This window comes from Polypterus senegalus, chromosome 6 (assembly GCF_016835505.1).
Source record: "Polypterus senegalus isolate Bchr_013 chromosome 6, ASM1683550v1, whole genome shotgun sequence".
Classification (NCBI taxonomy): domain Eukaryota; kingdom Metazoa; phylum Chordata; class Cladistia; order Polypteriformes; family Polypteridae; genus Polypterus; species Polypterus senegalus.
The window spans coordinates 121,684,323-121,697,531 of record NC_053159.1 but is presented as its reverse complement, the minus strand read 5'-3'; the positions used below and the strand labels follow the sequence as shown (position 1 = coordinate 121,697,531).

The 13,209-nt window shown below is 38.4% G+C and overlaps 1 protein-coding gene across 1 annotated transcript in view; it reads left to right on the top strand.

The window, feature by feature from the left end:
• The window catches only part of auts2a (activator of transcription and developmental regulator AUTS2 a), a 1,288,356-nt gene that overhangs the window by 227,934 nt on the left and 1,047,213 nt on the right, over positions 1 to 13,209 (top strand). Inside the window, 1 exon segment of the mRNA XM_039756996.1 lies at positions 4,996 to 5,196. Coding sequence (XP_039612930.1) covers positions 4,996 to 5,196 — 201 coding nt within the window.

Genomic DNA, 13,209 nt, shown 5'->3' with positions numbered 1-13,209 from the left:
TTGTTACTGTTGTTATATTCCACAATTTATTGGGTTTTCTCAGTTTAGTTGGGCATGTAGTGTCTCAAATTACTTGATTTAAAATCACTTTTATTGATTTTTGACTCTGGGATCTGTATTGTTTACCTAATGTCGAGCCTCTTTCCCTGAAATTTATACTGCATATATCTTCATTAAGTGTGCAATCGTCTGCTGTTTGAAGTAGACTTCTGTTTAAACATACACATATACACACATGTTTGTGTGTATATATGTATATATATATATAATATATGTGTGTGTGTGTGTGTATATATATACACACATATAAAAGTGTGTACATGTACACGTATATGTTTTTGTAAAACGACATCCCTGTCTGTCTTTCATGAACTGCCGAGTCCTCCGAAACTCAACATTTGAGGCTTTGCCTTCAAAAATAGGCCTCAGCCCTTCAAAAGAGGCCTACTAACTGTCATGTTCAGGAGATACAGAAATGACAAAAAGTTGGATGAGGCCACCGAACAGGCCATTAGGCAGGTCAGGACCTTCACTAAAAAGTCAAAAGGCTCATGTGGTTCAACTAAATCCCAGCTACCAACAGTAGGCTTCAGCCTACTAGGCCCAAAAATACTGAAACTGGATTAAAGTTTAAAAATAAACTTAAATGTTCCAAAATGCCTTGCAAAAAGGAGAAACACACTGCCTTATGACCAAGTAGGCAACTTAAATCCATTTTTTCTATGTATTGTGCCTACGTGACCACACAGTAATACCCAAACCATTCCGAAGTGACGTTTGCACTGTTTTGTGTTTTTTGTATCTCACACCCTCATACACCTTTATCGTAAGACCATCCCTTATCTACGATGGAGTGTTCGCTCAGAAGAAAATATGAAGCTGGATTTAAATTAAAAGTTGATGAAGTGTCGAAAGAAATTGGTAATTGCGCTGCTGCAACAAAATTTAATGTGTCTGAGAAACTGGTGCAAGATTGGAGGAAGCAAGAAAATGTAAAAAAAAAAAAAAATTAAGTGTCGTATTTTTGAACAGGCGTTTAAGTTGTAGTCTGATTTTTATGATCATTTTTTCAGGTTTCAAGACCTGACTTATACACAAGTATATACAGTACTTATCCGGAAGTTATAATCCCAAAGTAGTAGCAAAGTGATCAAAGAACTGGCAACAAGAGAAGAAATGGCAATATTCAAAAACACTCCATCTGACTTCTCTTCTAAGGCTTTTTCCTAAGCTTTATATATAGCCAGGGAGATGTCTCTGCAGCAGTGATGTACGGGTGGCCCAGTGCCAGCACACTCTGTTCCAGGACAGCACCCACATGCTTGGTCTTAACAATCTTTTGCCTTAAGTACTCATTCTGTTTTGAGATGATGAAAATAAAAAATAAATTTCCTTATACGAGTATCGCTTTTAATTACATTTCCTGATTCTTATTTCAATTATAATTAATCAAAAATGTCATGTTTATTATATAAGCATTTTTAAAGCCTATGTATTTTTTATCAATGAATTCACTATTTCAAAGCAAGATACCTTCGGTGATGACATATCTTGTTTCAAACGTTCACTTAAGCTGCAGTCCACAAAAGAAGAACTTGTCCTTGAGATTTTGCTACCCCGACTCTGTTTTAGCTGAACTTCTCACTGGTCAGCACTTCTGTTTCCTCCATATTCTTTAAATTATTCAGTCTAACGTTTAGGGTTTCACATGTTAACTTGGCTTTTTAGGACTTGAGTATCTCTGCGTCATTTCTGACACAAATCAGTTGTAGGCTAAGCTTATGCTGTGGGTTTGTGTGCTTTGTTTTCTCGACACCCTTTAGTTGTTTTCTTCTTGCCTGTTTTTTGCAACTCACTTATATCTGTTTATTGTATTTTTGTGTCCATGTCTGAGATAGGGCCAGTTTTCTGCATTCTATAAATGTCAAATACAGCAAACATTATGTAGGGTTGTACTCTTTTATTGATTAATCTTTTTATATTTGGCAGTCGGTTGGTTCATGGGCAGACCCAGGGCAGGCTTTAGGGATTTTGCTAGCCTAGAAGCATTTTGAAATTCCCCGAAGATGGAGATTGGAAAATTTGCTCCTGTCTTGCTCAACCCTCACCTGGACTAGGAGACAGAAGATGAGCTGAGAATGACATGAGATTGCATGTTTAGTGTTAGCGGTAATGTGAATAGTGCTGTAGAAGCAATGTTATTGTGAGGAGGTTTTATGAGAGCCAACTCAGTTAACTGCTTTTTTTTTTTTACTTTCTGTTTTCTCTACTGCCTAATGAAATTCAGTGCCAAAATGCTATTTGTCTTCCTGCCGCTCCTGTTTTCACTTACCTAAGCTGTTTATTTGACTTTTTCTTCATTTTTTTTTTGTTTGGTCTACTGTTGTTCAAGCATAGCCTTCAGCATCTTAGATGTGGAAATATTTCAAATTTCCAGCAGTGATTCTTATCTGCTTTAAGGATGAACTGTATCTGGTATTAAGCAGTGGTCATTTGAATCACTCCCATCTAGTTTATTAAAGCCTCCCATTAGCAATGCATGACCCACAGCGGGGGATTACTTCCAGTTTAAAATCTAATTTGATCAACTGCAGTGCTGTGTGCTATTGCACATCATTAGCCCCGTCTAACAGAGAGCGATCAATCCTCATTAAGAGGGAGCTGGCTAAGTGCGCTATAAATGACTTATTAGACAGTAGCAGTAAGTATTTTCTCTTCTGCTAAATTATGATATAGATTTGCTTTTTGGGGGGGAGGGATGAAGTGTGCTTTTCTATTCATTGTCTGTACATTGAAAGGAGTCAAAGGAATGTCTTAAAAAAAGACAATGCATAAGAAAATTTAGCCTTCCCACTGTGGTTTTGTAACCATTCTGGTGATGGTCTCAATTCTTAGTTCATAATCATAATTTTGAGGATTGGAAGAATAAAATTATGAAATATCCCCAGGTGTTTCAAAGAATGCTGTACAAAATAATAAACCTGTAAACACCAACTGAGCACATAACGAGGCACAATCCACCTTCCTTGGCAGCCCAGGTACTTACATTCATGGGATATGCCATTAAGAACAGATTATGTCTGTCTGCATAGCCATGTTAATAAACTTGAGTGAGAGGTGTTTTAGACATAGATGCATACCTCTTTGTTAGAAAGAAAGCAACATCTTCGATTATACGCACATATTCCAACAATGACAGTAATGTATCTTGCTAAAATTTGTGGTACACATTCATGGGTTGGCCATGGCAGGGTGCAAATACTCAATTGTGCATCTCATTTACACAGTGACACCACCAGAGACACAGGTGAAGGCACCAAATGGAATTTTAAAACTCATACACTGCGGGCCACCTCCTGTTTATTATAGGAGTTAACTTAGGCCATCTGTCAGTCTACTCATACATCTGATCAATGGGAAAATCCAACACCAACAACATTTTGTATTCTAAGTTTTGGCTGCTAACCACCATTTTGTTTTTCCATGACCCTGGCCATGTTTATGGTTACCATGACGTTTGCTGATCATCACTCCATGATAGTATCCAAGTGTCCAAGCCTTTGAATATAAAACAAAAACTGGTTAAAAAAGCTCCATTTTCTTTTTAGTTAGGGAAAGAATGGTTGCGTTACTTTTTAGGACCTTGTTGCTCCTGTTTGGGCTGTAACTTACGTTTTTACCACAAACACATTCCTTTTTGACTCTCCTGATGTAAAGCTTTTTCTGGTTGTTTATAGCTAACCAAAAAGTCACACAGTTTACAATGGGGCATGTGACCATTTGCTAAAGTAATGTAGAGGATGGTTCAGTGTTCAGCTTTGAGTTTATCACCCAGAGCAAGAAATGGCCTTCCTTTATTTCAATTGTACAAAATACCCACGAACAGATAAAAACTACATATATGACAGCATGGTAGTGCAGTGGTCAGCATAGTTGGTGTTAAGCAACAGTGAACTTGGTGCTGCTTGGTCACTGCTTGTTATTTGCATGTGGACCTGACTTTTGTACTGTTTTTCTTTACTTTAAGTATACTCCTGTTTCCTTCCACTTCCTAAAGACATGTGTATTATCTATCTATCTATCTATCTATCTATCTATCTATCTATCTATCTATCTATCTATCTATCTATCTATCTATCTATCTATCTATCTATCTATTTCTATATATATATAAATATAAAAACCCAACATCTGTCTGTCTGTACATCTGTCCACTTTTCACGAAAGTACCACTTAACGGATTTAGATCAGGTTTTTTTCCTATAATTTGCTTGAACATTCTGCTTGATTTTGTGACTTCTTGCATTGCACTATGTATTCTAGTTCGCTTGCGGTACCGATTTATTTATGCAAATCCAAGAGACATTCAGCGGGCCGAGGGGAGGGGAGCGGGGACCTCCTCACTCACGCACCAGCCTCGGGGTGTGTACTTTACCTCCGCTTAGCTAGCGAACAAGAGAACTACTTAATGGATAGTTATAATTTACTTGAGCATTCCGGTTAATTTTGTGACTACTTTCATTGTGTTAAGTATAATAGTTTGCTTACAGGAGCGATTTATTTGTGGTAATCTGAGACAGAGGCTGCGGGCCAAGGGGAGGGGGAAGCGTGACATCAGATGAGGGGAGCTGGGCAGGGCCCTGCTAACTGCCCTGTTTCACTGCTACGTGGGCGAAGCCACAGGGGACGGCTAGTGTTACATAAAAATATAAGTTAGTATTGGTCTGAGGCATAAAATATTTAGCTTTTGAGCATTGTAAATGTGTGATAAGTATCTAGGAAATAAGCTACTTAAGGCTGGTAACTGACTGTTCAACTTTATTTTCAAGCACAGCTGATGCTGTGGTCAGTCACTTCAAAAGCTTCTTTTAACTCTGACAGGGTGATGTTTGATTAAGTGACTTTTCTTGAGTGTACAAGCATCTTAAAATGATTTCTTCTGTATTAATGTGACTTTCTTATGTAACCTGTTTGTTTTTACCATTTTCTCACCAGAAGAACCTCGCCTTGAAGCCTCATGAACTTCTTGAGAACCAGCCCAGCAGCCTTGGCAAGAAAAGACAGCATGAAATCCACAATGGACTAGTCCCCCGCACTCGGAAGAGCAGACCTGATGACTTTTCAGACCAAGAGAATAATCAGAACCTTGGGCAGGTTCTGAGGAACAAGAAGAAAAACCACAAGAAACGACAACAGGTAGGGCCCATACTTTACGAGAAGCTTTTTTTTTCCCCCACCAGTTTCTGTACTTTTTGGCTTGACTCTGCTTGATTTTCAGATCTGGTTTAATGAACACTGCAGATAATAAAATCAAAAGTGATGACTTTCGTCAAATCATACCTAGAGCTTCGTAAACAGGGAACAAATGCACAAGATGAATGCCATTTGCATAACATGGAATAAATATTAGCAATTAGGAATTGCATTAATATTAAACAAAAAAGTCCCTGAAGCAAAAAAACATCAAATTGAGTGTTTTGTAGTAGGCAAGGAAAGCATCTAAAAGAATCTTACAAGGACAGCAATCATATACTTCAATCTACTGGTAGTGCCACTTAAGAGACACACAGGAATATAATATACAGTGCCATGCATTTTGAAATTGGGGTAGTGTTAATAGCTGAAGAGCACCAAAATGCAATTTAGTATGTTAGAAACTGCCCATTAGGGTGGTCCGAGAACTGGATAATATACAAACTGCCCAACGTTAAGAGCCATCTACTCCATAAAGAGGTTTTCTAATTAGATGCTCACACACAAAGGGTAAGTGAGAGCAGCAGAAGAAGGATTACTAGGGAAAGTAGCCTTAGAAATTTAAATTGGATGCCTGCTGATTTTATATTTGTAACATTTTCCTTTTGCTTGTCCTTTTCTGCTCCCATGCTGTATTACAGAGTTCAGTACTCCAGACATCCACATACCCTACATGCATAAGGAATGTGATAGTTATTTTGAAAAATAATGTCATAGCTAAATGGCAAATTTTCATATCACTTTCAGTTTGTTTGGTCATTTTTGAGGTAATGCTTAATGTCTGTTCTTGACAACTGTTTATAAAATATAAAACAAAAAATCCTTGCTTTCATTTATTAATACTGGCCTTAATTTATGAGATGGTTGCTACAATTAAAAGTCATCATCATCAACATTGTCATGATTATCATCATCACTAGTTTAACAGCTATTTTCTGGGTTCATTCAGGTTGGTTAGCTGCCCCACTAATCGTTTTCCTCCACTCTCCACAGTCCTAGGCATCCTTTTGATGATAGTCCCATTCTTTACTTATTATCAATGACTAGCAAAATACTCACACTTCGCAGCAGCGAAGTACTGCCTTAAAATTTTTATTAAGAAGAAAAGTAAACCTTTTTAAATTGAGAGAAAATATACCGATAATTATTTGTTAAGGATCTCTTTGTATGCCACATTGTCAGTTCGGCCCTCCGGTTGTAATATGACCAAGCTGTGCGCTGAGCTTACTCTTGGGCATGCAACGTACAGTTGGCCATATGAAAAGCAATCTTGCCTCAAATCTCACAGCTTGGATTGCTGCTGTCATAATCGGTTTGAGTTTCATGGTTTGTTTCAATTACATTAGTATTTGCAGGACTTGTGTTGAAGTGACATTCGGCATCTGTCAAGCGTTGTAAGCATACAACCGGTTTCATTGATAACTTCGCATCCAGCTTTTGAGAGTTTAAACATTCATAAACATCAAAGTGTCCACTACTGAAATTGTCACCTGTGAATCTAAGATGTTTAAGAGGCATTGGCGGTTGTCCAAAGGTGTAAAATATTTGTCCATTTTGGTACACTTGAAAGCGACAACCGAACAATTCAGCGGCAGCCATTAACTCAGATGCAGAACCATAGGTGAAGGGCTTAAGCATTTTACTCTTATAGTGCTCCTGTGTAGTATAATTATCTCCTGTACCGTCATCAGTCCACACCTTGAACCCGTCCCAGTCATTCAATACATAAGACACATTGTTCCTCTGGATATCAAGAGAGAGCCTGATATGGCCGTGCAATATGTAACATAGAGAATGGAAAAGGCAGGCGCCATCTCCGGGCATGGAACCCACTCAGTAAGTGACAGTTCTTTGATCAATGGTGATCACCTCGATAGACATGTTAATGGGGTACGGTTGGAACGATAAAGGAAATGGGTACCTGAACAATGTAAACTAAGTCTAAAATACCTATACAATAACTATAATCGTAATAAACGAACAATAAAACAGCGGAGAAGCCATGGATTAAATCAAAAGGCTGCAGTTATCAGCAGGGAGACATGAATACCGTTGCGAAGCAAGGAAGGGAATGAAGGGACCGGAGTGACGGACGGCCTTATATAGGCAGGCAGCCAACAACGTGGGAGGGGTGGGGATGGGGGACCCCCAACTGAGCTGCAGGCTATGGACGTATATATGTACATGTGCATAAATAGGATTCAGTTAGTGTTGGGAACCCATGTACCAAATTTCTTAAAGATGGGCCCATAGGTAACAAAGACCGTTGGAAAGTTCATTATGGCGGCCGACAGTGGCGTCATACCACTGAAATAAGGGAAGCCGCCTACCACATTTCGTGAAGATGGGGCCATAAATAATAAAGTTTAACATGGCGGACGTTGTCGACCGTTAAGACCATTACGCATAGAATTTTGAAATGAAACCTGCTTAACTTTCGTAAGTAAGCTGTAAGGAATGAGCCTGCCAAATTTCAGCCTTCTACCTACACGGAAAGTTGGAGAATTAATGACGTCGGAAAGTTCAATATGGCAGCCGACACTGGCGTCATACCACTGTAATAAGTACGTACAACGGTTTCATTTAGCGCAGGGAAGCCGCCTACCAAATTTTGTGAAGATGGGGCCATAAATAAGAAAGTTTAACATGGTGGACGTTGTCGACCGTTATGACCGTTACATGTAGAATTTCTAAATGAAAGCTTAACTTTTGTAAGTAACCTGTAAATTTCAGCCTTCTACCTACACGGGAAGTTGGAGAATTAGTGATGAGTGAGTCAGTCAGTCAATCAGTCAGTCAGTGAGGGCTTTACCTTTTATTAGTATAGATGACTTGGTACACATCTTTAGCCAATCATCTTCTGCCTTTCACGCCACATTCCTAGACCACCTTAGCTTTTTTCTTCTTAGCTCAACACCTTTCACTTCCACACCAAGTCATTCTCTTACTCTACGACACTCAGTGTAATCCATCTGTTCGTTTTCATTTCTTGTGTTGCAACTTCATGTGCAACATCTCATTGTAAAGCATACAACTCCTCACACAACTTTCATAAGGTGGTAGGCAGAATCCCTTATAAGTCAGAGTGGGGGACAACTCCTGGAATTTCTTCAGTGCACCTCTCACTCTTGCTAATACAGGTACCTCTGCACCTTGGTCTCTACTGAAAATGTCACTTAAGTGGCACACCTTTCCTACCTTCTCCAAAGCAATACCATTGCTGATATATAAATTTACACTTACTACTTAACCCCTTTCACTCTCACTTCACACTCACTTCCTGCACACTACACTTCACACAATGCATCTTTAATGGGCCCACATCTGACAATCTATACATTAGATTACATTTTTTCCCCAGTACCTTAAAACACACTGACCATATAGCCGTGCACCCACCTCTTCCATGCCTTTTGCCTTCTACCATCACTTTGGACTTTCCTGAATTTATCTTGAAGTCTTTCTTTTCCAAATTAGCTTTCCATTATAATATCTGCTCCTTCAATTTTGCCTCACTTTATCACCGGTAATTTGGCTTCCAAGAGCTCCCATGGCATTCCTTCATATCTATGATCAAGACCTTCATTACTATTACAAAAAAGCAACTCTAAAACTAACATTAAAAAAGATAGTTTTGTAAAGCTCTATACCTTAGTCCTTGAAGAAATGCTGATTGATCGTATAAGGTGGAAATCAGTTATTTAAGTGTAGATTAATGGAAAATGTTGCATGTTATGATACCATGCTCATACTTGTAGCAGAAAATGGAAATGTATGTGTCAATAAAATAAAATTTGGCTACTAATTCATCAAACAGGTAAGGTATTCAGGTTTTTAGTATTCCTTGTTTCATCCGTTTTTGAAAAGATATGTTTCTTTAGTATCTTTACTCTCCAGCTTATCTCAAAAGCACCATACAATTTAGTGCCACTCTACTTAAACTGTTGAGAAGGCCTCAAAACAGAACAGTGTACATCAGTATGTGGATGAAGTATGATTCTCCTGAGCACATTCTCCAGTGATCAGTGCTGTCTCAACAAGTCAGACCTTTATGCCTTTGCCACAATAAACATCCTCTGTCTAGAGAAGGAAAGTGGTGGGAGCACCCATGTCTATTGGAGATAACAGTCAAGTGTCACAAATGAGTTATCAGAGAAGGCATCTTTTCCAGTACCCTATTCAGACTCAAGTAGGTTGAAAGACAAAAAGGGTTAAGAAATCCTCTTTAAGGGCTTATGGTAAATTCACACAAGCTCATCAGGCTATATTTGTGCAGAACATTATTATTCTGACCCAGTGAAGAACTGGGATCCTGTCTGGAGTCAGTTTCACCCAGCACCCAAAGCCACTGGGATAGCTAGCGACTCCTTGCTACCATAAACCAGATAAGTTGAATGACAGATGGGTGATGTCTCAAAATGAGCAATACACAAAGAGCACTGGGATAGAAGAGGATTTTCACAAAACTCAGTGGTTTGCTTAACACACAATATCTTAGCAGCCCTCATATTGATTTACATTCCACACTGCACAGGCCATTAGTAGCTGACGAGCAAGCATTTTTTTCCCTGTGGCATTTTATGCATTGTTATCAATATTCAAAGTACTGTGATTAGAGAAAACGCGATACAGGCATTAATAAGGATGCTGTGGAAGTGTGTGACCCCTGTGGGTAAAGGAATTCTTTAGAGAATGGAAATTGGCTTTTGAAAATGCTTGTGTTTTATTTGTATTTTTTAGCATATGTATACTTCATGTCTCTAACTTACGGAATTATACTTTTATTAACCAGAGAGAGGCGCCGCAGGTATTTTCGCTGAATGTGCTGCAATTGGGGAATGCAGATGATTTGCAAAAACTAGAATCAAAGTGAATTTCCATATCTGCTACTCCTTTGGGTAAGATAGTTTTAGGATTTTCTCTGACTCTCAGGGTTAAGGCACTTGGGTACAGCAAGGTCAGAAGCACAGGAAGAAAATGCTTGTGCAGCACCTCACGTGGTAGTGACCAATATCTTTTGCAGATAAAACCACACAGTATGCTGTATAAAATGTCATGTTGTGACAAACAAAATACAAGAGTAACACAAAGAGGGTTGGGTTGCCTCTGACTGCCCTGTTTAGACATATTGATTTAATAGTTTAATTGACAATAAAAAGTAAGCAAAGATTCTAACAATTTCCTGAAGCCTCATGTGTCTACCCCAACTGTGGTTCCATTTGACAGGGTTAACTTACCAGTCCAAAGATAGGTTTCTGAGAGTCAACAGCTTGTATGATAGGCGCCTTACAGGACAGTAACTTAAGTAAGCAAGGGTCACTTTTATCTATACAGAAATGGCATCAAGCTAGAGGTTTGACAGGATGAAACCAGTAAGGTAGCCATTGCCTAAACTTCAAGAAAATTATGCTTGTCTGGTCCAGGAGCTACCACCCATCTCAATGAACTCTTAAATTAAAGCATAGAAGAAAAGCAATTGGAGATATGAATACTGCACAGATATTAAGCTGTGCTTGGGGCTGTTGTCCTGTGACACAAGCTGTTGACTCTCAAAAATGTGTCTTCTGATTGATGATCTAACCCAGTCAATTGGGACCATCATGGATTTGCAGCCGACAAATGTGTAACTGTGTGATGTTATCTTGTCAATATGGACTAAAATCCCTGAGGAATATTTCCAGCACCTTGTTGAATTTATGCCACAAAGAATTACAGCAGTTCTGAAGACAAAAGGGGGTCCAACCTGGCACTAGCAAGGTGTACCTAATAAAGTGGATGGTGAGTGTATATATGTATATACACTCTATACATTATATTTATACAAATAAACACAAACACCAATATATTTAAATATATTAAAAGTGAAGTGAATAACATTGATTATCTCATTACAATGGCACCTGTCAAGGAGTTGACATATTAAGCAGAACGTTTGAGGAACATGACAAACAAGTCAGATTCATGGTGGCCCCACCTCTCAGGCTTACAGGACTTAAAATGTCTGCTGCTAACTCCTTGGTGCTAGAGAGCTGTTTTTGCGGCATAAGAGAGGCCTACACAATATTAGAAAGTTGGTTTTAATATATATGGAATATTGCTACATTGATACAAGAAAGTAATGGAATAGACATACCATTTTTACAATCAGTACACACACCTATAAGATATCTAGAAATAAGAATAAATGTAAAAGTACTGTATAATACAGAATTACAGAATTCAGCAGGTTCCTTACAACTACCAGAATTCAAAATTCTTGTAGCTTTGGCAATAACAGTTTTTAAATCATTTGCATTTGACCCCTGCAGCCTGATGGCAACAAATGAAACATTGGAATCAGACTATGGCTGCTGTCTGAGAGAATTGAGTTACTCATGTTTCTGATTTGTTTTGTGATAAAGATGGGGCTACTGTAAACCAATAATTTGAATGCTTGTTTTGACAGTGTTGTTCAGGTGGTTTCTGCTCCTAAGAGTAAGGTGTACAAATCAACATTTGAAAAAACAGATTTGAGAATAAATTCAAGAAAAAACATATAAAAAGTGTCATTATAGCTTTGTCTTCTTTAAAACAATTTCATTTTTGTATGTTCTTAGAGATTTCTTCTGTATTGAAATGAATGGCCAACTTGTTAAGAATGATTGTTCCTATATTATAATATTTGGAGTGCTCCACCAACTCTACCCTTTCCCCATTTATTACTATTGAGAGCAGCAGAGGTGGGAAAATCTACAGCCATATCCTTCATCTTAAAGATATTTAGCTGCAGAAAGGAATAAACACATCATTGAACAAACTCCTCAACAAACAGTTCCATGAATGCCTTCTTTTTCTTGTAGCAAATCTTGACAAATAATCTGAAAACTCACTTTCACTTCAAGACACACTTTATTTCAATAGTTTTCCAAAACAACTTAAAAGCTTGAAACAAAGCTTAGTAAATCTTGTGGGATGTGTTTACTCCACTCTTGTTTTGTCAGATTCAGTAAAGCTGAAAGATGTTTTCTTCAGAGCTGTTCTGCTGCAGCAGGCCAAGTATACTACCCTCCATGGAAATCTGAAACACAGGAGAATACCAGCTGGGGAATAACTTCTTATGTTAGAGGAATACACACTTATAAAGACTTTTATTAGCATGATCATATATGAGGTTTGCATGTTGCTGCATCTGATCAAGAATTACTTTGATTCAAGTTTTTGAGAAGTGTGTTTTTTTCCAGCAAACGTGGGTCTTGACTATTTATCTATTCATCATAAGTTAGGAGGCTTGTTTATGCTGAGAAAGTGTGCTCATATCGTAATTAAACCCTGATATTCCACATGGTTAGCTATAAAGCTGCATTTTCTGTTTTTACTAATTCTTGTTGTTCACTGACTGGAAGGAAAAAAAGGAACACAATTACACATGATGCATGCAGACTAATACCCTGATGATCCAAAGTCTTTTTGCAGAGCGCAGACAAATGCAGCTTACCCTGCTGAGCTGCTTGAAGATCCCTCTAATCCAGGAGGCTATAGTTACTCTTCACTACAGTTGCTAAGAAGATTCTTCACCGCTCTTGTGACAGATTCTTACCTTAAGCTTGTTATAGTAGGAAACTAGCATGGCTGGTCCTAAATGCAGAATTGAAAGAGAGGATCTGAACCTTGAAAGCTATTGTAATAGCTCTATGTTCTCTTCTAGAGCATACAAAAAACACACATTGAAGCAAACAGATCATCATCCTTTTAAATTAGATCTCCAATATTAGGTGCTTGGAGCTCAAGGGCTGCCAAGGACTGTCAACACAGGAAGAAAGAGAACAGAGAGCACTTAAGAGTCTGTTGGTCATTCCCCATGTTCTCAAGCCTTGTACAGCAACGGTAGTGACATCAGTCTGACTAGGTGAGGGTGCTGTGTACAGATAAAATGGGAAACAATTTTGGAGGCTATCATATACCTAAATGCTAGGGAAT